The following is a 26,650-nucleotide window of genomic DNA, read 5'->3' on the forward strand; positions in this document are numbered from 1 at the left end:
TTGTAAACGTTACTATTCTGAGAGAATCATTGATTTCATGTCAGATATTATTGCCCGTGGTTCATAGCCAGATGTTTAAACGTTGTTTCTCGTCGCCGCTGGATGGCGGTGGTGGCACACGCAATGTCTTTTGTGTTGCCAACCACCGGCGAGCGTTTCTACCATAAACACCAAAACAACGGACTTCTGTCCCAGAGATGGACCGCAGGAATCGGGTCGAATCCGTTGAAGGATTCCGTTGTTAGCTGGCGTAGGAGTGCATCCACCGAGTTTTAGAGACATAATCAGGAATTACTCTCAAAAGTGACTTTTATTCATAGATATGCAGCCAACTGATAATTGCGCATCTGGATTTAGCCGCTAGCTAACTAGCTATCTAGCAAACAAGCTAACTGACCACAGTGTTGTAGCCGCAGTAGCTACGAGCTAACGCGGCTAGCTGTCAGTCGCGAGCGTTCACCAGCCGTTAGTTTGCTCCTGTGGTTGTCAACTTTACAGGGTCATCAACAATGTAAATTGTCATGAGGCCAACGAGACGGGAACTGGTAAGTGCGCTAATGTAACACTAAAAACTAGCTAACGGCCTCTGTTAACAGTGTAGCTTAGCTTTGTTGTGATTAGCCCCATGATGCTGTTTTTATTCACGTAATTAATACCGTTAATAAAAACAGCCTGTTGACATAACCTTTGTATATAACTTGGACACGCGTAGAATACTTCGTGTAACGTTAATGTTGTGTTTGACAGAAAGTGTCTCACGGTAATGACCTCCAGGACATAAAGCTTCATCTGAATCAGTGTTTTTTATTAAGCGTAGTAAGATAGCTTGCTCGCTAGTGGTTTATGTGGGCACCTTTTGGGTTTGTTTTATTCTGCTGTGCGAATGGCATAATCTGATGTATCATGTCAGAATTACATAAACGGACATGGCACTGAGGGTCACATGAAGTGGGTCGTGGGACCTCCAGGCTGCACGACTGTGGGTTTTCCATATACATCTCCTCTAGTTAAATTGTCATGTGTGGTAGATCAAGTGGTCGGTCCATGTTTGCTGCACATTTCTGGGGAAAATTATGTCTGTCGAGACACCACAACAAATTATTCTCTTTCACCTTTCCCCTCTCGTTTTTAAGGCGGTGCCAGTGATGGCCTCCCCCCTCCCTGTCTCCTTCGTGCTGGTGGTTCTGCTGTTGGCTGAGTCGCCTGCGTGCCAGGCAGGGGACTGCAAGGGCCACAGACAGGTGTTGAGGGGGCCTCCAGGCTTTGTCACAGATGGACCAGGGAACTACTCTGTCAACGGGAACTGCGAGTGGCTTATCAAAGGTATAACGAGCCATGATATTGCCTTGTGCACAGACAAATTGACATTTGAACAAATAACTTGCAGCCAATCCACAGCCAGTTATTCTGACAGATATGTCCTATCTTTTTATATGATCCAGCTCCCAGCAACAGTCACCGCATTGTCTTAAATTTCACCTTCATGGACACAGAGTGCACCTATGATTACCTTTTTGTGTATGATGGCGACTCCTACCAGAGCCCTCTCCTAGCCAGCCTGAGTGGAAACACTCTGCCTCAACCCATTGAAGCCAAGTCTGGAAAGGTAACCAATTTAGACACACAAAAAAGAAACTCTAAAGCATTGTTATTGATTATATTGAGTTTATGACTGTTATTGTCTTGTTCCAGATGCTACTCCATCTCTTCAGCGATGCTAATTACAACCTCCTGGGCTTCAATGCGACTTACACCTTCTCTGTGTGCACTGGAGCCTGTGGCGGTCATGGCCGCTGTGATTCCTCAACATCCAAATGCAATTGCCATCAGGGTTGGGGAGGACCAGCTTGTACAAGCCCTCTGTGCTCAGAGGCTTGTTCTGTGAATGGCCAGTGTAACAAGGTAAAAGTATGGATCGGTGGGTTGAATGAACAAATAGCAACCAGTCTTCAACCTAAGAGTCACTCATCTTCCACTGAAGAAGCTTTAGTTATGTCTGTCAGATGTGTAGTTCATTAAAACATTGATGATGCGTCTTAAACTATTCTTGCTCATCCATGTTTTGTCTCAGAAAGGAGAAGGCTGCCTGTGTAACCCAGGCTTCCTGGGTCACAGCTGTATGCTTGGTTTCCATAACGACAGTGGGGCAGGGCAGTGGTGGCGCGTGAGTGAGGGACACCCCGACACACCGCCCAGGACAGGTTCTGCTGGCGTGTATCTTTCCACCACTGGAGCCATGTACTTGTTTGGGGGTGAGAGTGACACAATATTCAGTGAACAAACTCATCTTCCACCCCATTGGTTTTAGCTGCTGTCCCACACTGACATTTACCCTTCTCTTGTATTTTATAGTGTTTTGATGATACAATTATTCCCTCTCTTCCCCCAGGGTTTGACCTGAATAGAGCTCTTGGGGACTTGATTAAATATAACTTCACATCCAACCAATGGGAAAGCAGGTCGTATGGTTACTCACCTGTAAGTGATAAACACACACGCACAGTTTTTGCTACCTCCTGCTGTTGCACCTCATATACCGTGTTTACATGCAAGGGACATGTTTAGTATCAGCCGTATGCAGTAAGCTGATCCTTTTTAAATGTCATGTTAATGAGAAACCTGGTTTCCTCAATCAGGATAAGGTATTTCAAGAAACCCTGTCAAACAACATAGCCAGTATTCTGCTGGAGAAACCTTATTTCTTAGCACAGAATATTGTAAGTATAATTAGTCGTAGCAAGGAAGTGAGTCTTCCAAAAAAAAATTAAGGCTTAAATTTACAAGTCTAATCCAAAGTTGATTTCAACAGCTGAACTGTTTCACATTTGTGAAATTCAGATACAATTGCACAAGTTTGGGCTATAGAGCCTTTCGTCTCACATTGTACTGATACCCTGTTAAAAACACTCACCAACAACAGCATCACATGACAAATTGACTGAAAATATGCCAGATAAGGTTAAAAACAGCCAACTTCAATATAAATGCTCCAATTTATTTATTTACATTTCCTTTTCATTCACTTCTTGCCTGCACGGTTTTCCTCCCCTATGTTGTTAGGTGGCTCGACATTCCCACACAGCGGTAGAGTGGATGGGTAATATGGTTATCTTTGGAGGAGAGCTAGCCAACGGCTCCTTGGCCAGTGATGTCTGGATGTACCGGCCACTTCGCGATGACTGGCAACAGCATGGCTTTTCAAATTCGCATGGGTCTCCTAAACTGGCCAATCATGCTGCAGCTGTAGTAGAAAATTATCTCTATGTATTTGGAGGTGGGTTTCACATGATATTTTCATTTGTCTGTGTTTGGATTGGCATAAATCAATCCCTTAAGAAATAAATCATAATTTAGCAGCATCTCTCTTTTCATTATTTCTCAGGTCGCACTGAGGAGGATATGTTTTCCTCTTCTCTGTATCGTTTCGGGCTGCGTGGCTCTGGTCGGTGGGAAATGATTCAGCCCACAGGTGGGAAGCCGCCGGCCACTGCTGGCCATTCCATGGTGTTCCACAGCCCATCCAGGACACTTCTGGTCTACGGAGGCCACAGGCCTACCACTGCCAGGTACACACCCTCTTGCTTTAACATACTGGATGGAGTAAGACATACACGTCGAGTAGCAACATTTTGAACACTGTTTTCTAGTTGTGAATTCTTTGGTGCCACATTTTAAAATGTGTATCTCTGTGTCTTCTATCTCAGTTTATTCCTGCTCTCATTAAGTGAATTGTAACTAATTGTCCCATTAGAAAAAACGTGATTCTTTTAGGGGGGCTTGTTCAATTCATTGCTCTGTTAAAAATATCAGAGATGAGATTTGAAAGTGAATAAAAACATATGAATGTTCATGCATCTTTATGAATACTGAAAGTTCTCATCATGTATTTTTTTTAAAGATTTAGCGTGAGAGTGAACAACACCGACGTGTTCCACGTGGACAGACGTTTTTGGACATCTTTCCGTTCCCGTTTCCCAGCAACCGGCCCCAGAGAGAGAGCTTTCCACTCAGCCACTGTCATTGGGAATTACATGGTTGTATACGGTAAGCATTGAAAAATGAGAAACTAATATATTCACGACTATGTCTCAGTAGTAGAGCAGGGTTGTCTTTCAATCAAAAAAATCGGTGGTTCGATTCCTGGCTTCACTAGTACAGGTCGATGTGGGCAAGACACTTAACCCCAAATGCCTCCCTCGGGCTGTGCTGGCAGTGTATGAATGGGTATAAATGATTAGTTAGAGTCCTTGTATGGAAGCCCCTGTCATCAGTGTATAAATGGCTGTGAATGGGGGAATGATGACATGTTTTGATTGGTCAGAAGACTGCAGAAGCGCACTATAAGTACAAGTCCATTTACCATGTAATTAGTGTCGGTCTGTGTATATTGAACTATTTCTTCCTGCCTTTCTCTTGCAGGGGGTAATGTACACATTCATTACCAAGAGGAGAAGTGCTATGATGAGGAGATCTTCTTTTACCATCTGGGCTGTCACCAATGGGTGTCTGCGGGGGAAAGATGGTCACTCAGTGAGTTTCTGTAGACTGATGCTCACAGTCCAGTTTTGATGTACAGCTTGTGTCTTGGTGATTGACTTTAAAACATTAACTTGTTTAGGAGGGGATCCTGTGAGAGGGCGCTACTCTCATGTTGCTGCTGTGATGGAAGGACGAGTTCTGCTGGTTGCTGGAGGCTACAGTGGTGTTGCCCTTGGAGACCTGGTGGCTTATAAAGTTCCACTGTTTGTCAGTAGTGATCAAGGTGACAGGGTGAGTGTCATAAAACAAGACTGGAAGTCATATTATTGGTGCAACTGATGAGAGAAAGGCTGAAAAACTTTTGTTGAGTAACTAAGGATAACTACATTGTTATGAAACTGTGTGTGTGTGTGTGTGTGTTGCCTTAATAGGATGCCGTTTGCGCTGAAGCCCTAGACGAAAGTATGTGCCTGAAGAACCCTGAGTGCAGCTGGTGTGAAGGCCGTTGTCGAGAGTACCAGCCCACTGATCCGGTAACTACCCTCAGCACATTCTTGTGGATTACTGTGTTTTTGACTGATTTATACAAATTTAGAGTAAACTATATTATTGTTATATCCATTCCCACATTAATTTAACTTTGTATCTGTATCACTAATTGTCAGGACACCAGTGCAATTTATAACCAGCCCTTTGTCTTCACAGTGTGGCAGTACTGGCTGCCTGGGCCTGGCTCGCTTCCTGTCTGATTGCCAGTCTTGTCTGGTGTTCAGTGGCACTCCAGCTACTCTGGCTCGTGCCCCTGGTGAATTTGGCTGGTGTGTTCAGAATGAGTCCTGCCTACCTGTGTCAGGTGAGACCTACGGAGGGAGAAAGGAGGACAGAGGAGAAGGGCTCAGCCTTGGGTTGAAAAAAAATAAATAAAAGAATGGCATCTTCATTGGAGAGACTTTTGTTGGACGTGTTTCTAAGATTGAGCACAGTGACTTGACTACACCCAGCTGAGATTGGACAAGCTACTCAGACCATGATTTGACTTGCCTGTCCGATCGCATACTTCCTTCGGTGCAATGAGGTCATCTTGTTTTACTCTTTTTGATCACACGTCACACAAAAGTCACCGATCAGACTTGTTTTAGTACAGTAGGACACTTTAGGAAACTGCTGTATTTTAGTACAGTAGGACACTTGAGGAAACTTCTGTATTATGAGATTTTAGGTGATTAGATGTGTTCTTTGTGTGCTGACCTCCTCTCTCTCTCGGTCTCACAGAGCAAAGTGCGTGCCGTGTGGACCAGATCTCAGGGGCGTACGGCTGGTGGGGGGAGCGTACCCTTTTCCTAACCTCCCTCCACTCCTGTCGCACCGAGAACTATGTCCCGGGACTGCACCTGCTCACCTTCCAGCACCCCCGCAACGACTCCCAGCCCGACAAGGTACAGAGTCCAAATCTCAAATGCTAACTTTACAAATTGTGATTTTAACTACTTTCCTCTCTGCCTAAACTGATCCCTCCTACATGTTAACTGTACTGCACTTCTTCAACTTCAATATCACGATTGTTTCTCTTCTATTTGTTATTCCTTGCTGGTACTCTTAGCTTTTCCAACTCTAAAATCGACAATGCTGACATGTCTTTTTTTTCTTTCTTTTCCGCTATCTGTATTATTTTTGTATAGCAAATATTCCTTTTTTTAAGTAGTTTGGCAAACTTACGGTGCAGTTTGTAGATAATAGTGCTTCTGTTGATGTGTTTCCACTTCCATCCGTCCTCTACTGTCTTCCGTCCTTCTCACCTCTTGCCAGGTGTCCATCCTCCGCAGCACCACCATCATCCTTAGCCCCACTACAGAAATGGACGTAGCCTTACAGTTCAGGGGCTTTGTCCACCCGTTGTGGGGGGCACCTCCACCTGCACCCGCTCCCACTGAGACTGTTTCCATGTGGGCTCGCATCCAGAGGCTCCACTTTGAGGCTCAAATGGCTTCGGGGTCCAACTCCAAACAACTGGTGAGCAAAAGTGCATGTCAACACTTTTCAAACAAATTGCTCACCTGAATTTGGAACACATTGACAGATTAGATGTTTTGGATATAACAAGTGTCATTTAGTGATTTTCTCTTGTTCCTTTGTTGAAAAACATTGAGTTGTGATTGTTGGAAGGCAGGCATCCCCACAAGAGTACCCAATGTAGGGCAAATAATCTCCTTTATGTCCTTGCTTGTTAGAAATTTCAACTACCTTACTTGACAGTAAATAAAATAGATGTATGCATGTCTTTGGACAGGGCTTGGACACATATTGCAATAAATTGGGATGTGTACTTTTTAAATGTAAAGTAGCTGCCTTACATTATATACATTTCTAGAATGATAAATTAATTTAAAAACTTTCACTTGACCCTTCCCACTTGTTCTTTGTATCATTCTCTATACACCTTTAAACTGTCGGCACAGGAGGTAGTGGGTCGTTGGGCAGCCCAGCAGGAGAAAGAGTTGAAGCTGCTGGCTCGCACAGATGGAAGTCGACTGTTCTCTAACCTGACCAGGGGAAACCATTACCTTGTTCAGGCTGAAGGTTACCTTAACAACTCTGGCTCAGGACAGACCAGTGAGATGGCTCTGATATGGAACAGAACATTGCCTGGAGGGAGTGTAAGTACTGGCATGGCATGTTTAAAAAGAGAAAAAAAGAAAGGAAAGAAAAAAAATCTTCTTTGCGCATTTTAATTTCTGCCTTTTGTCTGCACAATGACTTTCGTTAAGTAGTTATTCAAAAGTTGAATTTGTACTTGCTCTCCCTTTAGGAGATTTCCTTCCTTTTCCTGGAGCCTTACCGCTCCGGTTCCTGCTCCGCATACATGTCGTGTCTGGCCTGTCTGTCCGACCAGTCTTGTGGATGGTGCCCGTCTTTGTCTCGCTGCCTGTTGCGGGACAGCCCAGACCTCGAGCCCTGCCCCGAGAGAGAGACGGGGGAAGGCCAGGGCGAAGGTCAGCGCCATCTGCTGTTGGCACCCCAGCACTGCACCTTGTGTGAAGAATACAGAGACTGCTCCGCTTGTACTCAGGTACATCACAGATAACACCGAATTGTAACATAGAATGTCACTATGAAGTTGATATTATTTAGCTAATTTTGGAGCTGCTTTATTTCTCACTGCTCAATGCTAAGATGACTTTGGCCTTCAGGACCCTTTTTGCGAGTGGCAAATCAACTCTAGCAAGAAAGGTGACTACCAGTGCAGTCGACGTGGAAGACTAGATGGATCAATCCGTGACCCAGGGGGGTGTCCCAAAGTCTGCAACCAGTGAGTTGAAAAACTACATCTTAACACTGGTAAATGCAGCTCATACATGTTTTTAACAATAACCTTTAACTCACCTTATTGTCCAACCTCTTTGGACATGTTTTTGTCTCGCAAAGGAGAAAGACGTGTGGTGAGTGCCTCTCTAACTCCAGCCAGTGTGCCTGGTGTGAGTCAGCCCAGGCCTGCTTCTATTTTGCTGCCTACCTCACAAAATACCCCTATGGAGAGTGCAGGGACTGGTACGACAGGTAAGATGACTTTATTTATTATTATCTTCAAGCGATAGTTAGCTTGTTATAACTACTTGCAGTTGCACATACAGTTTGCTACTTTTCTATTTTAGTGATTTCAACTTATACACAAACAAAACAAAAAAACTGACAGGATTTTTAAATGTAATTTTGTTTCAGTGAATTAAAATTAACTGTAAATAAAGAATCTAATATTCAAATTTATTCTTTCCTTACTTGCCAGTGTTCATTCGGTTCCCCAGTGTAAGCAATGTTCAGCTTTAAACACTTGCACAGACTGCCTGAGAACATTCCAGTGCGGCTGGTGTGGTGACTACAACAATCCCACAATTGGAAAGTAAGTATAGCAACAATTACACTATACAGATTAAGTTTATACAGTGTCAACAGATCTGATTTAAATGACTAATTATTAAACCCCTGCTATCAAATCAAAATTCTGTCATTCTATGTCATTGTTTGATATTGGGATTTTATATTTATTCATGATTTTTTTTCATACTCATCTCTTTAGATGTTTAAGGGGAGACTGGGCTGGAATGGACGACCCTTTGGTGTATAACTGCAGCGTAGCTGTGGCTGAAGCACGGGCTGCAAAGTAAAGATATCTGTTTTATACTTTTGTGATTTGCTGCAGTAAGCATATGACTTTTCACATAAGGCTTTTGCTAAATGGGTAATTCTTTTTTTGGTAGTGTGAAGCGTGTCTCAGTTTGTAAATGTATTCGTGGTTGGCTTTAACTTTCTTTTTACAATACCGTTACTCCAAGTTAAATAGGACAAAATGCAAACGCAAGACCATAAATACCTTCACCTTCATATCTTTGAATGTCTGCTAAACCTAAACACAATTTCTACATAGCCATAACTTAGTGGGTGGATGTATATAGGTAGATTAAGTACTAACTTCCCTTCTCCCCCCTGTTCCTCCAGCCCAGAGCCCCAGACATCTGCCCCGCCGCGCCCCCTGGAAATGGAGCTGGAGCTGGAGCACTTGGATGACGGAGACCAAGATGCGATCTGGTCCTATCCAACCTGCCCTGATGTGGAGGAATGCCGGCTAGGCCTCCACAACTGTCACCCCTTCGCCACTTGCATCAACACTCCTACCTCTTATGAGTGCCACTGTGAGAGAGGATACACAGGGGATGGCACACTGCACTGCAACCAGACGTAAGATGTGGTCCTCTGTGGATTCATCCATCAGCTTTCCTAATCTAAAACTCTTCTTCTCCTTTACCTCTAAGTCTTTAGGATTCTTTTTCTAAAGTTTAAAAAAGGACATTTTGACGAATGTGTCCCTTCTCCACAGGTGCTACAACGAGTGTCGTGAGGGCCAATGTAGCGGCAGCCCTCGGTTTGAGTGTGAATGTTCCCTTGGCTGGACATCTGACCCTGCCACCCTAGTTCTCAGTGGAGTTGAATGTGACGTTGACTGTGGCTGCAACTTCCATTCCACCTGTATAACTGCACCAGGGATCTGTGACGAATGCCAGGGTGAGGACTTAATACATGCCTTATTTTAAAAGCTTGTTCTCTGTCATTACTGAACCAGGCCAATTTATTGGGTAAACACATTCCTACAGTTTGAATGAATAATGTGTTTTTGTGTAAATTTTTTACTTTTGTCTTTCAGATTGGACAACAGGACCCCACTGTGAGCACTGCCGTCCGGGTAGCTTCGGGTCAGCCCTGGCTGGTGGCGGCGGCTGTCTGCAATGTGAGTGTAACGGCCATGGCGACCCTGCCCGAGGTTACTGTCACAACCACACAGGCCAGTGCTACTGCACCCACAACACTCAGGGCCCACACTGCGAGTCCTGCCTGCCAGGTTACTATGGAGACCCCAGGTAAGGAGGTCTTCATCTTATACCTTAAGTGTAATAAAAACTTTTAATTTCTTCTTGTCTGACCTGATTAAAAACAATTGTAAATCAAGGAGTGGTGATTATTGATAAAAGCAGAAAGTGTGAAAACAGTAGATGAATTTTGTATGTTTAGATGCTTTTGTCACGACTTTCTATCCTTCCATCGTTCTCCTTCTGACAGGAACAATGGCACATGCTACCGCCAGTGCCAGGGTCGTTCTGTGCTGCTCTCCTCCACCTCCTCCTCTGCCATGCCTCTCTCCTCTTCTCTGGGATGGCGAAGTGGCACAGAGGGCAGAGGAGGACTTTCTCATTGCCTGTGGGTCCTGTCTGTGACTGAGAACCTGGCACCCTGTCTGCCCAGACAGCTGTGTCCCCCGGTTGCCCTCACTCTACACCCAGACTCCCATACGCACTGTAAAGTGAGTACAAATATGACCTGGTCATACAGCTCTGCCAATTAGATGGATGGATGGATGGATGTACTTTATTAATCCCCTATGGGACATGAAATATGTATATACATACAGTGTATTCAGAGATGAAATTAAATGTAACGGAAAGTAAATTAAATGCAGTGTACAAAATGTGCAAATATGTCAAATATAGTAACATATATATATATATATATATATATATATATATATATATATATATATATATATATATATATATATATATATATATATATATATATTGTACAGTGAAAATGAATCCATAGATCTGGCCAACATGTTAGCTCTGCTGTAGCATCAAACATTGTCAATGTTCCCCTCAGTTTAACTGTCTCCCTTATTGTTTTTTTTTTCTTCTTCTCAGAGCTCCTTTGTCTATGTGTTTGATGGCCTCCCTCGCTTCCTGGCCAATGGAGTTGTTCATTCAGATCACAACCTGATTGGGGCATTTTGTGGTACCACAAGGACTCAACCGATCACTGTTGAGGCCACCTCAGGTATCCATCCATATATGTATCCGATAATAAGCAGTTTTACTGGAGAAATCTGCTTTGAACGAGTCCAATACAGGCACACACAGCAAATTTTTAGTTAGTAAATGCCACTTGTGGGCTACAACACGTCCCTGTAAATAATAATAATAATAATAACTAATTTACCAAGCACATTATGTCACCTCAGGGCAATAGGGAAGTCATTTTACCTTCAACAATAAAAACATGTTATTCAAACTCTGAATCTAATTATTATTATATTGTCTTTTCTCTTTTACTTCCAGGTGTGATCTCTGTCTACTTTGAGGCCAATGTCTCTTCAAACAAACCTCAAGGCTTCAATGCGTCTTTCTGGGTGCGGCGTTGTCACCAGGGCTCTGATGAGGGTGAAGAGGGGTCACCTGCATGTCCAGGTGGAGCCCAGTGCCACGAGGGACTCTGTCAGTGCCCTACTGGGTATGGTGGACCCCACTGCGACCGGCCCATGTGCCCTCAGGATTGCGGAATAGCAGAAGGAAGAGGGACTTGTAATATAGTAAGACTTATGACAATTTATATTTTAAAATATATATTTGGTTTTATTTTCCAAGTTGCTCTTACTCATTTATGGGGATAGGCATATATGCAAATCAATAAAGAAAGAAAATCATGTCCAAAATATACAGTTCAGCATTTTAATACCATGAATCGTAGTTTTCTACCATTTGATTTATTGTGATATATGCACAATAATCCTCAACTATAAAATGACAGCTGTAAAATATTGAAGTTTGTTGATGATAGTCATGTAACAAATTTCTCTAAATTGCTTATTGACGTATTTTGTTTGCCTCAGTCTCTGGGAGTGTGTGTGTGCTCACACAGCTGGGCTGGCCCAGACTGCTCTGTTTCTCGGGACTCCAACAGCCTGGTCTGGGAAACACTGCTGGACACACAACTGACAGTGGTAGGGACAGTAAAAAAATAATCTGCACTATTCATAAATCTTAATCCTCAGCGCACAGACACACATTCATATGTGCTGTTGCCCCACAGAACCAGGCACACAGGTTCCTTCACAGGATGGGGCACACTCTGGTGTCTGGACCACAGGGCACCCTCTGGATGTATGGAGGACTCTCTCTGTCTGAGGGCATTCTGGGAAATGTCTATCGGTAAGGACTGTGCCACCGGAGACTGTTTTGAGTGTAATGTTATGTATACAGCACATCTAATGTCTATGTGTACAATAATACATTGTGTCCATCTTTTTTTGTTTTGTTTAGATATTCTGTGTCAGAGCACCGTTGGACTCAAATGTTGACAAGTTCTGTAGAAGAAGGCTCGACTCCTAGCCCTCGCTACCATCACGCCTCTGCACTACTGACTAGTCACAAGTCTGGCAGCCACAGTCACGACTTGATGCTGGTGGTTGGCGGTGTCACTCAAAACGGTGTTGCCATGGATGCCTGGAGTCTCAATCTCAGCAGTTTAGTTTGGAGAGAACACAAGGTGAGGCTTAGATTATTTGGGAAATACAAAATATCAATAAAAGCTGATGTGTGTTTTACCTCTCTGCAAATAAAATGTTCTCCATCTCTGACAGAGCTCAGTAATGCCCCCGCTGGCAGGTCACACCTTAACTGTTCGCCGAGACTCCTCTGTGCTGTTGATTGGAGGTTACTCTCCAGACAATGGCTTCAACCACCACCTGTTGGAGTTTAGCCCTCACACTGGAAACTGGACCATTGCTGCCCACACTGGCACACCACCTACAGGTTTTTGAGACAGTTTTTAGTCGACCAATGACTTATTGACTGATGCACACACAACCATAGATTATTTGTTTGTCAAGCCCACATAGAAATTCAGTATTACATTTTGAGAACATGCTCAAACCGGTTTTACCTTATGTCTAACTTCCAGGTTTATATGGCCACTCAGCAGTCTACCATGAGCAGACTGATGCCATCTATGTTTTTGGAGGCTACCGCTTTCACGTCGAGACTGTGGAGCCCTCTGGCGAGCTCTACAGTCTGTACTACCCCAACCTCACCTGGTCTCTGCTGGTCCCTTCACAGGGTAATAAGGTAAGAGGCCAACCTCATCTAGTCTCTATCCTCCTCTTACAGCCCAGTAAATTAGACAACTCAAGCATTTATCCTCAGTCGACTGCATATAGATAACTCATCAATCCTTGCTGTATCATCTCTTTGCTGTGCAGCCCCTGTCCCATTTCTTTCACGCTGCGGCCATGATCAAAGACACCATGGTCATTGTCGGGGGAAGGACAGAAGCAGAAGACTACAGTAACTCAGTGTCTCTGTACCAGATCAACTGTAACACCTGGATACACCCAGGTGACCATATTAATGTCATTCTACAGATTCAATGAAGGTCAAATCATAACTTACCATACCATAACCCCTTTTTATCTCTATCTTCAGTCTCGATTATCGGAGATCCAGTAAATCGTTCAGTGTCTCTTGCCATGACGAGCTGGGGCGACCGTCTCTTCCTATCAGGAGGCTTTAATGGTGTCACGCTTGGCAGACTCTTAACCCTGTCTGTGCCCGCTGACCCCTGTGCGCTGCTGCCCACACCAGAGGCCTGCAACACCACGACAGGCAGCTGCGTCTGGTTTCGAGGAAGCTGTGCTTCTTCTGATACCGCTGAGAGGTGATGGCTTAAAGCAACTTCAAACACAAGAACAGAGTATTTATTTAGAGGAAAGGTATTTTGCAGGGAACTTTACAACCTGAAATTTTAAGAGGTTTTGAATTTTTGCAATAGACCTACACACTTGATGGAGTAAAATACAAAAATATTCAAAAACCTGTTTAAATAATATCTGTTGCTACCAATTAGCTTCAGATGTCACATCATTTGTTAAATAAAGCCCACCTGAGTGCCACATGAGCAGACGAAGCACCATCAATTTAATTATCATAAAATGGGAAGAATATGGAACCACAACACAGACCAGACGAGGAGGGCATTCATCAGAGAGGCAACAAATAGACCTTAACCCTGAAGGAGCGAGAAAGCTCCTTAGCAAAGAAGAGTATCTCCAAAAGACCACTTTATTGCGGACATTCCACAGAGTTGGGTTTTAGGCAAAGAAAAAAGAGAAGACATGTGTGAGACTATTACTGCAAGGTCCTGTACGCACTGCTAATGAATACAATGTTATCTCCCTCCGTCAGAATGGGCTCCTTCACAGGCCAGAGTCCTTGTTCGCCGACCCCTCGTCAGCCAGACCAGTGTCGCAGACTGAAGACCTGCAGTGAATGCCTCGCCCGGCACCCTAAAACATTCTCAAGTCCATCACAGGTAACATACAAGACCTCTTCTTTAACACAGTCGGTAGCTCGAGGCGAGAAAATTACTTTCTATCAACTAAAATCTGTTCCTTACTGAATTCACCAGCCTGCGCTACACTGCAAGTGGTGCACAAACTGTCCAGAGGGGAACTGTATCAGCAGCTCTGTGAGCTGTACGTCTGAACATGACTGTAGAATCAACCAGAGAGAGATCTTCCTGTCCAGCAACTGCACTGAGACCAGCTGTGAGGCCTCTGACTGCCCCAAGTGTACTGCTTCTGGGAAATGCATGTGGACTCGCCAGTTCAAGCGCACAGGTAGGGGCAATAGTGTTGAAGAGCTTTAAAGAAATTAATAATTTCCTCAAGGCTTTTTAGTCTAAAGCTAAAAATACATTCAAAAAACACTGGAAATTATTAACTTATTATGATCATTACACCTAGTTTGGTGATAATTGTGCAGGTTTCAGCTATCTTTTGGAAGCCATATTTAGGATATTTTTGTTCTCATGAAGTGATCCACTCAAGACAGTTGTTTGTGTTGTGATTCCTCCAGGTGAGACAAGGCGCATCCTGAGTGTAAACCCCACCTATGACTGGACGTGTTTCAGCTACGCCCTGCTCAACGTCTCACCCATGCAGGTGGAGTCTTCTCCCCCTATGCCATGCCCTCCACCCTGCCACAGTCTTAATAACTGCAGCCTCTGTCTGGGCTCCAGGGGCTCTGATGGGGGCTGGCAGCACTGTGTGTGGAGCATGGCTCTGCAGCAGGTAAGACTGCTCTGCTTGTGCTTTACAGAGTACTTTGTGCATTATTTGAGAAAATACATATACAGTTAACCCCTCTCCCCTTCCTCTAGTGCATGAGCCCTTCTTTTGTTCCGTTGCGCTGTGAGGCGGGTCAGTGTGGTCGTCTGCTCTCTGGGGGGGACTCTTGTTCTCCCCAATGCTTCCAGCTCAGCCAGTGCTCCCAGTGCATTGCCAGGCCTCAGTGTGGTTGGTGTGCTACTCAGGTGGGCAATGGGGCTGGACGCTGCCTACAAGGAGGTCTTGATGGTGAGAAATATCTTCAGTTGATGGGTTAAATAAGTTGTACAGGTCAATGTGTAACCAGTCAGTTCCACTTGATCAATCCACATTTCTGCTTTTCTCATCTGTGTTTCACTCACCTTCTTCTATTCTTGTCTCCTAGGTGTGAGTGAAGGAGTTTGCCCCATGAGAAACAGCAGCTGGTCCTTCCTTCACTGTCCAGAGGAGGATGAATGTGCCAATGACCATCACCACTGTAACAGCACCCAGGACTGCCACGACCAACCCCAGGGATATCACTGCACCTGCAAACAGGGTTACATACTGAGCAGGTAATTATGACTCAGGCACTTAGGGTAGTGAATGAATACCCAAAAATACTGTATCTTGTAAAAGTATATATGTTAACCAAAATCTTCTTGTTTTGTTTTTCTCCTTTACAGTGTTTCTGGTCAGTGTGAGCCAGTGTGTGCACAAGGCTGTGTGAACGGGACATGCATGTCCCCAGGAATTTGCCAATGTCACTTTGGATTTGTGGGGGAGAACTGCTCTTCTCAGTGCAGCTGCAACAAACACAGCAACTGCGCTGGAGTCAGCAAGCCAGATGTTTGCCTTGAGTGCCACAATAACACCATAGTAAGTGCTTATAATAAAACACATGTCCATACTGTAGACACTGCTTCTCCATGTCCACTGGTGATTAATTATTTCCCCCCATCCATTTCCAGGGTAAACACTGTGAGAAGTGTAAGCCTCTGTTTGTGGGCTCTGCCAAGGGGGGTGGCACTTGTCGTCCATGTCGGGAGTTTTGCAGAGGCAACAGTGCTGTGTGTTTATCCGGAGATGAACATAAGAAAGCCCTTGAGAACCCACGGCTCTGCCCCCTGGACCCCAACAGCGTAAGTGTCTGCCGGCCTTGGAGCCTTATCTTGATATGGGGGAAAAAATACACTAGTGATGTGCATATTCTTGGGCACGTCCGTCATTCTTTTCTGGGGTCCATCTCTTTTTGTCCCTTCATCAGATTCAGAGCTGGGTGACTGAGGGTCCCACAGAGGAGAATGCTGTCTGCGTGAATTGCCAGAACAACAGCGTGGGGGACAAGTGTGAGAGCTGCCTCAGTGGCTTCTTTCTGCTGCAGGGGAAGTGTGATAAGTGAGTAAAGTGATCTATTGTTTAGGCAGTGTGCAAAATTACCAGATATAATTACCAGATGTAATTGGCATCAACATATAGTACTCGCTAAATGATAAGTCTTCTTTTTCTATCTGGTCTAACGGTAACAAAACAAATGCTAGTAATAACATTTAAATTTCCCCATACTTATACGGTAGATACATAGGCTGTGCAACTGTTGCAAAAATGCTTATAGAAACAACATACTTGGTCAAACGTAGAGTCTTAGTATTCAGACTCCCTTATAGTGTTTGATTTGATCCTTTTCATTGCAGATGTCAATGTAATGGACACGCCGACACGTGTAATGAGCACGATGGTACAGGGTGCCCCTGCCAAAACAACACAGAGACCTCCTCCTGTCTCAGCAGCCCTCAGAGTGACCGCAAAGACTGCTACAGGCAACAGGTATAAATCATTAGATATCTCAATGTACAATACATATCACAATATACCATGTTTTCTGGTAATTTAAATACACAGTCCATATGAAATAACCAAAATGGTCAAAATAATACAAATTTATTGAGTCACGTGTGAATGAATACTTTAAAAATATAATTAACTTAAATGCAAAATTATAGAGAACAAAATGAATCAATACAGGTCTAGCCTATATCTTTTATAATCAATTGTGTTTAGATAAAGGGGACCGCAAATGTGAAATTAATTGAAAATGTCGGATGCAATTTAAAGGGCAGGTCGGAGACATTGAGGCCCATGAAAATGTACACGTATGCATCCTAGTCTGAATCAACTGCATGTGAGGTGTATGTAGCCTCCATAACTTAATTAAATGTTAAATCATAGTAGAGTTTTTTTTTTTAATGATATATGTCGTTATATCACCCAACTCCATGTATGCACATCAAATATGGAAAAAGAGTTTCACTTCTACACAGGAGGTGGTCATCATATAATTATTAATGTTCTTTATCTGCGTTGATAATCAGAATATTTTGAATTAAGAAATTTGTTTGTGACCCTGTCCTATTAATTTCTGTGTTTGCTCAAATTGTATTTGTTGTGCCCTTCTATTCAGTGTGCCAAGTGCAAAGACTCCTTCAATGGCACACCGGTGAATGGGCGTCAGTGCTACCGTCAGTTCAACGTGGACACGGAGTGCTGCTTTGACCCCACGTCCCAGACCAACTGCTTCCATGATCCCACCATTCGCAACCTGCCAAAGGGACGCACTGTGTTTTTCTCTGCGCAGCCAAAGTTCACCAATGTGGACATTCGAGTCACCATTGATGTTACCTTTGGTGAGGTGGAGGTGTATGTGTCCAACTCTCATGACATCTTCATCGTGGATGTCGACCGATACACAGGGATTCACACCATCAGGATCGAGGAGGAATCAGCGACTCGGGGGACGACGACTGGTGTGGAAAAGGATTCACCTCCATCCCCCATAAAGGTGTTTGCCAATGCCTCGTCCAGTCTTGGGGGTCCCGTGCTTTCCCATAACCCACTGCAGCTGCAAGCAAAAGTCCCGGGGGCAGAGAGAGAAATTACAGAGGATCGGGCGGAAGGACTCATTACTTACATCACTGTGTGGAAACCCCAGACGGTGCTGATTGTCCGTGGTGTTCGAGATCGTGTGGTCATCACCTTTCCCCATGAGGTGCACTCCCTGAAATCCAGCCGCTTTTACATCGCTCTGAGAGGTGTGGGAACTGCCGATAAATTGGGAGAATCCCAGGGCCTGTTGTTTTTGCGACAAGATCAAGCCCACATCGATCTTTTTGTCTTCTTCTCTGTTTTCTTCTCCTGCTTTTTCCTCTTCCTGTCTGTCTGCGTCCTTCTGTGGAAGGTTAAGCAGTTCCTGGACTTCCGTCGGGAGCAGCGTCGCCACATTCAAGAGATGACCAAGATGGCATCAAGGCCCTTTGCTAAACTCACTATTTACTTTGAGCCAGAGGAGCCTCAGCTCATCTACCTGCCTTCAGCTGGCGGAGGGGTGGGGGGCAGCACTGTATCGCTTGCTCATGCCCGCACAACCAAGTTGGGAGGAGTGGTGGTGGGCCAGAGGGGCAGGGCAGGAGCCGTCTCCTACAAACACGACTCGGGCTCCGGACCCACAGCTCACCACCACCACCACCTCACCCTGGGTGGAGGGGGCAACGGTGGCCAGCACCTGCCTCTGCACTACTTGAACACCCACCACTATGCCAGCACCACTTCTGGCACCCCGGCCTCACAACATCACCACCCATCCACGTACAGCGGCTACCAGCACTTTTGCCGCTCCGACCCCTTCCTCTCTCAGCTCATGGGCTTTTCTTACTCCACCTTCAAGGTCGGGCCCATCACCCTGGAGCCCACAGATGACGGCATGGCTGGGGTGGCCACTGTCCTCTTCCAGCTGCCAGGGGGTGTCTTGGCTCCAAATCGTGCCTGTCTGGGCTCCGCACTGGTTACTTTGCGTCAGAACCTGCAAGAATACTGTGGCCATGGCAACGGAGGGGGGCACCCAGGTGCGGGAGCGGGGCGCAAGGGGCTGCTGGGGCATCAACACCTGACCACTATGGCTATGTAGGGAAGCAAGAATACTATTCAAAAAGGAAAGAGATGGAGCAAATCTGTAAAGTGTTTGATATTATGATACATATTTTCAGTCCAGAAGAAAAAGGTGTGACAGTCAGTTAACGTGAGCATTTTGAACAGAGTTGTACATACACTGTATAATTAATTAAGTGTCTTTTATTGTATTATGTATTGCTGTACTGTACTTCAGAGCTTCACATGACCAAGCCAGCTGTCTCAAGAATGCACTACAACTGCTTTACGCATCAACAGAACAACGTTGCGTCCTGTCTGTGATCACTGAAGAGGGATGAGCACATTCAATAGTCGGTCTCAGGAAAAGACTGAAGCTAGACTGTTGCCAAAATTCTTCTCACTGACCAACAGAGGTGTTAAAAACACAGCCGCCCTCTGTGGTACCAACATGTGCTTTATATCCCAAAAAGTGACAATCAAAATTGCAAACAAGAACAAAAGACTTTTAAATTGGTTCAGCATATAATGTGTAAGAATTTGATTGCCAGCTTAGCGCAGGTTAAAAAAAAAAAAAAGGTCAAAGTTGCTTGTGAGATGGTTTTTATATCATAGTCAATGAGTGAATTATAATTGTAACTCAGTATATGGCCGGCCTCTAAGCTACATGTTTATGTTGAACAGACTTCAGAGTATGTTTTTGCATATTCGTTCACCGGCTCTGTTACACTTTTAAGTGTGCTTTTGCTCATCTGCCTTCACTTCTTGCCTTGTCTGTGAGTCGACCGGCTTACATTTAATAACGATTACATATATTACATATTGTTTCATGAATTGTTTTTGTAAAAAAGAAAATGAAGGATAGTGTTTTCAATATTGGTGTTCAGTTCGTGACACTAATAGTTTTGAAACACAAATTAACTCGTCCATCAGAATGAAGATATTTGTCATTCTGAAACATTTGATTGCATTTTGTTGACATGAAATGTATGTTGGTGTTTGGCTAGTTTTGCTGGACTGCTTTTTTCAGGCAACTTGTCTGCTTAGATGATTGTATTAACCAATCATAGCTACGATTTGATTTAGAAGAAGAAAAAAATGGATGAAAAAGTTCTCCTGGTGAGATTTTCTTTTGTTTTAAGCATTTTTATTTGCAATGAGACTGAATTACTGATTCACTGTTTGGTGTTTGTTTCCTCTTCGTTTTCCTTTTTGCACTGCATGGAGGCAATGAGCCCCATTTCTCACGTGAAACACTGAGGGGAAGTCGTCCAGCCTGAGATGACACACAGTGTCATGAATGAACTCACAGTGATGCTCCTGGCTTCTTATCAAATGAACAAAATCATGATAGCACGATTGTTTCATCATGAACTGAATACTCACAGCATAGTTAAGCAAACTAACGCTACAATGAATACTGTCCCTATTTATAACAGCCCTTCACAAAAAAGCATTAATACTGTTTGTTTTTTTTTGTCTCGTATCTTTGTGTATGTTCTTTTTTAACATATTTTTGTACATAAACTTTAGTTGTGTTTGTTTCTTGTTTTTAAAGAAGGGAACAGTGTTGTACTGAAGTTTGCATCAAGATTCTGTCCTGAATTGGCTGAAATAAAGTCTGTGGAACATGACTTGAGTTTGTTTTGTGCAAAACTGTTTTCCTGAATTTGTTATTAATACTATTTGTTGCCTAAAATCTACTGTAGGTTATTTAGAATAAGCCGAGAGTTTTCACCTGGATCAAACAACAGAACATTACTGTAGGCGTGTATTATCCTTCATCTCCGGAGTGCACTAGTTTCTAATTGAACAATAATTAAGAATCTCTTTAATCTGACAGTTTGCTACTTAATCAATCCTTGAATACAAAGATGTTTGTCTTTGGAGATAATTCTCAATGCAAGGAAAATTTTGGCTTATGGCAGTTTCCTATTGGTTTTGTTTTCAATCTTTATAAACAAAAACTTATGTACACCAATAAGAATCAGACATCACAGCTTGAACAAAGGTTTGGAAAATTACAAAAACAATTATGCCAAAATAGCACAGTAGATTTCAGGCAATGTTTGGAATAGTGTTCGCTCAAACAATTACATGTAATTATGTCCCTTGAAATAGGATAAAATAAGATAATCCTTTATTAGTCCTGCAGTGGGGAAATTGCAGGATTACAGCAACAGACGGTAAAACAGTAATATAAATAAAACAGTAAATAATCCACAATAGCAGTATTATATATATATATATATATATATATATATATATATATATATATATATATATATATATATATATATATATATATACAGACCGAATACATATGTATTTCAAATGTATGTATATTGCACCAGTTGGAGTGATAAAGCGACCAAAGTGATTGAAGAGGATAACTGCGAGCTCAGCTGCTTGTGCAGCCTGACAGCAGCAAATGATAGAAAGGTTTTGCTTGTGGCTGGATCTAATTCTAATTATCTGTCACTTTTAGTAACTAAATTGTCTTTGTTCAGCTGTTAATGTTTCGCTTGTCCCTGCACATTAATAAACAAATAAATAAATAATAGCAAACAGTGACTGTCGCTTTAAACACAGGGTGGACTGGACACCACGGTTGTCCAAGCTGGTTGGCCACAGACCGCAGGAAGTGAGCTGCTCTTCCTGTGTTATTATCACCAACGTGACACACTGACGGAGACAGTCACTTGTCACCGGACGCTTAAATATTTACCAGCAGCGTCGGCTGCATCCCCGACGTTTCAACGGTATGTGTTTTCTTTTGCAGCAGACAAAGGCGGACCGACGCTGACAGATGACGTAACGAGAAAACGGGCACTAGATGATCAACAGTGCTAGCATTAGGCTAGCACTGCTGCTGCAGCTTCGCTATTATGCTAACGTTAGATAACAGAGAGACGGCCCCAAAATAACATTATAAGACGAACGCTTGTTTCTGTTTTCTTGCATTGCTTACACCTGTCTTGTCTGTGTCTCAATGGTGCGTTCCTCTGGTCCACAGACCGACGGAAGATACGTAGTCCTAATGGTGACAGCATGAAGAGCAAATCTGTCCAGAAGAAGGGTTTGCTGAACGGAGCAAAGAGGGGAGGGACGCCACGCGACGTGGACGCAGGTGAAGGTGAACATGAACATGAACATGAGCTGCAGCCGGAGGAGAACGACGACGATGAAGAGGGCTCTCGTGAAGAGTACACTAACGGAAGTGGTCTCCACATCCAGATCAAGGACGAACCACTGTCGCAGGAGATCAGCGAGGAACACGAGGACACTAAGCCAGACACCGTTACGTTCATACATTCATTCATAAAGGAGGAGTGTGACTCAGACCCATGGCCAGCATGTGAACTCACAGAAGCTGCTGTCAAGGAGGAGTCTGAGTCCTGGTTTAAAGAAGAGAGAGACAATGAGCCAGAGGCTGCAGACAACATCCAGGAAGATGAGGAGCAGGAGGAGGAAGAAGAGGAGGAGGAGGAGGAGGAGGTCTGCACAGGTAGAAGCCGGTTCTTCATGAAAACATGCAATTACTGGCTAGAATATGCACTGTGTATTTCTTTTTAACATCTTTTTCGTTGCACTGATACAATGGCAGGGTATCGGACGTGGCTTATTTTCAGCTTGAAAAATACATATTATTATACAAGTGTCATAGTACTCCACAGACGGACAGTATTTTGCTATGTTTGGTAACTTTGTTGTGACAAGGCATGTCAAACTCAACTGCAGTTATTTTGTTTCATTAAATATTAGAGAAGAACTAGTACGTGTTGTTTTAAGAAAGTCATGTTTGAGACACATTTGCACCTGCATTTATATTTACCTTCTTGCATAAATAAACCTCACTGACAGACAATATGGTGGGACACATTTGGTTATGTTACCAACATAAAAAGGTGCATTTGAAGTGTCTGCAATAGCCTTTATTTGTTTATCATAACTTTAAATCTGTATATTTCAGATCGTCTGTAAAAGGGGGGAAAAATCTTCGGTGTAAAATCATATTCATCACCTTTTTCTCTGCTTTCTGTGTGTGTCTTCCTCTCCTGCTTAGAGTCATCGTCTGACTTCTATCCATGTCCTCACTGCACTGTCTCCTTTACTGACTTGGACTTCCTGGAGAAGCATGTCAAGTGGGTCCATCAGAAACAGTATCTTGCCAAGCTGAAAAAATGCCTCTCAAGCCACACTCTAAACCTGATCCCTAAGCACACCTGCACTGTCTGCAGCAGCACCTTTAAATCTAAAGTACACCTTAGGGTCCATGTCCGTGAAACCCACCCTTCTCCCCCTCCCCGCAGACTTCACCCCTGCCCTACCTGTGCACGCAGCTTCCAGTACCTGAAGAATCTGAAGAATCACTGTCAGCGCTGGCACAACATGTCTGTGGTTACCGGAGCGGGGTTCCTCAGCTGCGCCGACTGTGGCAAGAGTTTCAAAGCTACTTGGGGTCAAGGGCCTCATCTGTGTCATGAACCGCATAGTACAGAACCTGAGGATAAGCCAATCTGTCTGGACGTTGGGGTGCAGTGTCCAGAATGCGATAAAAAGATGGGCACACCCCAAAGCCTGGAGGATCACATGCGCATTCATACAGGTGACAGGCCGTTTGTCTGCAAGGACTGCGGCAGAAAGTTTGTTGAGCGCAGCGGTTGGCGGCAACACATGAAAATACACACGGGGGAGAAGCCGTACAAATGTCAGGTGTGCGGGAAGGCCTTTTTAAGATCGCACCACCTCAAGTGCCACTTAACCACACACTCCGGAAAGAAGGAATATTCTTGCTCTGAATGTGGAAAGGAGTTTGGATTCAAGTCAAGTCTGGATCTGCACCTGAGGACGCACTCCAGTGAGAAACCCTTCCACTGCAACATCTGCGGGAAGAACTTTAACACGCAGAGAAACCTGAGGGTTCACGCCAAACTCCACACCAAAGAGAAAGCTCACCAGTGCGGCGACTGCGGCCTGAAGATCGGCGATCTCGGGGCTTTGAAAATACACCTGCGGACACACACCGGGGAAAGGCCTTACCACTGCACCGTCTGCGGCAATAGGTTCATTCGCCTTGCGCATCTGCGAAACCACCAACGTACCCACACTGGTGAGAGACCCTACAAATGCACTGAATGCGACAAGAGTTTCACTCAGTCCGGCGACCTAGTGAAGCACAAGAGGATACACTCTGGGGAAAAGCCCTACGAATGCCCAGACTGCCACAATCGTTACACCTCCTCTGGTGATCTGGGCAAGCACAGGAGGAGTCACACTAACCTGCGTCCCTACACATGTCAAGAATGTGGAAAAAGCTTTCGCTTGTCAGGCCATTTGAAAACGCACATGCTGACTCACACAGGGGAGAAGCCATACTCCTGCCCCAACTGCCTCCGCAGGTTCGCCCGCTCTCACCACCTCTCGGGCCACGTGGCTAAATGTCGCTGAGCTTTTGTGAGAGATCTGTAAATATGCTGTTGTATACAGCCGTCTGCTAGGGTTTATAATGAATGTACTAAAGTAAAACTATGTGTCTGTATATGATTATTTATATGAACTTTCTGTAACACTCTTGACTTTATGTTTCTTATCGTATGGAACGTTGTTTAAAACACTATCCCAGCTTTGTATGATATTTTCTTTTGTGCAGGGTAGGTCTAAACTCAATGTAATAAATTATTTGATGAATGCATGAACCTTGTGTGTGGTGCTAGTGTACTTTGGGTTACTGGGAGAGGCCAAATTATTTGACGTATTTGTGCACAAGAGTTAAATTACCATGATATGGATGGCCAAATTTCAGAAACTGAAAACTGGAGAATTGTCTTGTAGAAAATATTTAAAAAATAATGAATGACTTACTTTAATAAGTGTTTTTGACAGATCTGGGGCAGCTCTTTGAAGTAGGATTAAAGGAAGTGAGCGTGGTATCGCTGAAGAGTGAAGCGTTGAAATGGGCTCTGCGGTAAAACAAGTTCTTTTGAAGATTTTTCTTGATCAACTTGTGCTTTGTGAAACCATTATCAAATGCTGAATTGTGATTTCCCCCTCTCCCTTTTCATTAAACATGAATGAATCCCTTATTCTATTGCAGTGGAAAAGCTGTCATTTGTTGGTCTTGCAACTCTGCATTTAATTTGTTTACTATCTTTCTCTTTCCTATAATGAGCAGTTTGAGTATATAGCAACTGTATTATAACACAGTTCCTTAACTTTTGGCTTGGGAGCCGATCAATATTTTTTGGATAACATATAATCGTCCATAAATTGTTATTTTGTAATAAGGATCTTCTTGTACTACAGCCCGAAAGGTGACAACATTCAAAAAGAAAATTGAAATGTGAAAATATAAAATCTGCAACTGAAAAATGAAAGTTCAAGACCAAAACTGGAACTTTCAGCTTCAAATCTTTTTTGGAGTGATGCAAACTATTGACCTGGATTTGGCTCAATAAAGGGGCGGATATCTTTTTTCACTATTGCCAAAGTAACGCCATGGTAGCACTTCATTAGCACTTACTGATAGCACTTTGAAGTTTAACTTTCTTAAAGAAATCATACTTTCTTGATTCTTGTTGTTCTGTGTTTGTACTCACGGTTAAATGCACTTTTTGTAAGTTGTTTTGGATAAAAGCGTCTGCTAAATTTAATGTAATGTAATGTAAACGCATAAGCTCCGCCCACGAGGGCTTTTCACGGGCAGACCACGTCACCGTGCACGAGACTTTGCCACTTGGACCGTCAGTTTGCAGAGTTTGCATCACCTCCCATGTCAGCTAGCTTCCCACAATCCTCAATGTATGTGTTTCTTTTGAACCGTAATATGAGTCTTATGTTTATGAATGTTTAAAACATGGCGTACATCAGTTGGCTGACGTCGCGTCACTCAACTCAGATGAAAGTCTGCTGAGGTGCTGCTTCATGAACACACACAACAGCAGCTGAACCTCTGGAGACAATTTGAACTTCTCCGCTCTCCACGAAGTTAACTCAAATGCCTGGTTTGTATAAATTCAGTCTCCTCATGTCACACTGGTGTACTTCTGTAAATTGAACTAAAGTTTATTATTGGTCTTCAATAGACTGCAGTTTACTGTTTCTTTCCTAAGACAAGTCAGAACATTATGTAAGATATGTTACTTTAACACACACCATTTGAGATTAATACTCTTACTTTTAAATTTTGTTTTTTACTATTTGTATGTTGGCAGAATGTTATTTGATATATCCCAAAAATCGATCTTGTCAATCAGCCCATATGAAACTGCTCTAACTAATGAACAGGGGAGGATGTCTTTGCATATTGTAAGGTCACATGCTTTATTGACAAACGAGTCAAAGGCTTTTATATTTCCTAGTTTGTGGCCATGCATCACATGTTTACATGTTTACTGCTGTTTGTCATAAAATCAATAACTTTCTCTCTAGAGTTAAGACGAGTTGAGGGGATATGACACGTTTTGATTACAAAGTAATGATTTAATTTGTATGCATAGAAGAGTGGCATTCATAACTGCATGCAAGATGTAACATATTATCTTGTGAACATATTACAATTAACCCAGCAATAATACCTTCTTCTCACTTAGAGCAGGATCAATCTCTTAATGTAGAGAGAGCTCTACTCATAGTTATTCCAAAATGTTTTTAGTTTTTATTACAATTAATGTTGTAATTAATTAATTTCAGCTGCTGATAACAGCCTCAGTGTGTTTGCACAGAATTTGAAACATTGCCAGTAATGTAAAAATGTACTACGTCAATACTATGTAGTCAAACTTCATA

At 43.4% G+C, this 26,650-nt stretch overlaps 2 protein-coding genes across 2 annotated transcripts; both read left to right on the plus strand.

Moving 5' to 3' along the window:
• Positions 1-176: 176 nt before the first annotated feature.
• megf8 (multiple EGF-like-domains 8) lies at positions 177-20,496 on the plus strand. Its single transcript, XM_068569949.1, has 44 exons — positions 177-545; positions 1,134-1,323; positions 1,443-1,606; positions 1,693-1,902; positions 2,072-2,252; positions 2,390-2,478; positions 3,061-3,274; positions 3,383-3,566; positions 3,899-4,044; positions 4,420-4,530; positions 4,619-4,770; positions 4,911-5,012; positions 5,185-5,332; positions 5,752-5,915; positions 6,286-6,489; positions 6,936-7,133; positions 7,286-7,546; positions 7,668-7,786; positions 7,903-8,034; positions 8,261-8,374; positions 8,552-8,635; positions 8,971-9,210; positions 9,350-9,534; positions 9,674-9,887; positions 10,087-10,327; positions 10,725-10,857; positions 11,139-11,389; positions 11,690-11,800; positions 11,890-12,008; positions 12,120-12,345; positions 12,440-12,611; positions 12,760-12,923; positions 13,058-13,193; positions 13,281-13,512; positions 14,040-14,166; positions 14,263-14,473; positions 14,712-14,926; positions 15,016-15,211; positions 15,348-15,516; positions 15,628-15,820; positions 15,913-16,083; positions 16,209-16,339; positions 16,636-16,768; positions 17,403-20,496. Exons 1-44 carry the CDS (start codon positions 522-524, stop codon positions 18,900-18,902), a joined length of 8,661 nt encoding a protein of 2,886 aa, XP_068426050.1. The 5' UTR covers positions 177-521; the 3' UTR covers positions 18,903-20,496.
• Positions 20,497-21,527: 1,031 nt separating this feature from the next.
• Positions 21,528-24,948, plus strand: LOC137781286 (zinc finger protein 436). The gene is made up of 3 exons (XM_068569964.1): positions 21,528-21,624; positions 21,879-22,370; positions 22,929-24,948. Exons 2-3 carry the CDS (start codon positions 21,914-21,916, stop codon positions 24,311-24,313), a joined length of 1,842 nt encoding a protein of 613 aa, XP_068426065.1. The 5' UTR covers positions 21,528-21,624; positions 21,879-21,913; the 3' UTR covers positions 24,314-24,948.
• The last annotated feature ends 1,702 nt before the right edge of the window (positions 24,949-26,650 follow it).

This window comes from Clinocottus analis, unplaced genomic scaffold, assembly GCF_023055335.1.
Source record: "Clinocottus analis isolate CAN_PGR_092001 unplaced genomic scaffold, fCliAna1.0.p SCAF_9, whole genome shotgun sequence".
NCBI classification, from domain to species: Eukaryota; Metazoa; Chordata; class Actinopteri; order Perciformes; family Cottidae; genus Clinocottus; species Clinocottus analis.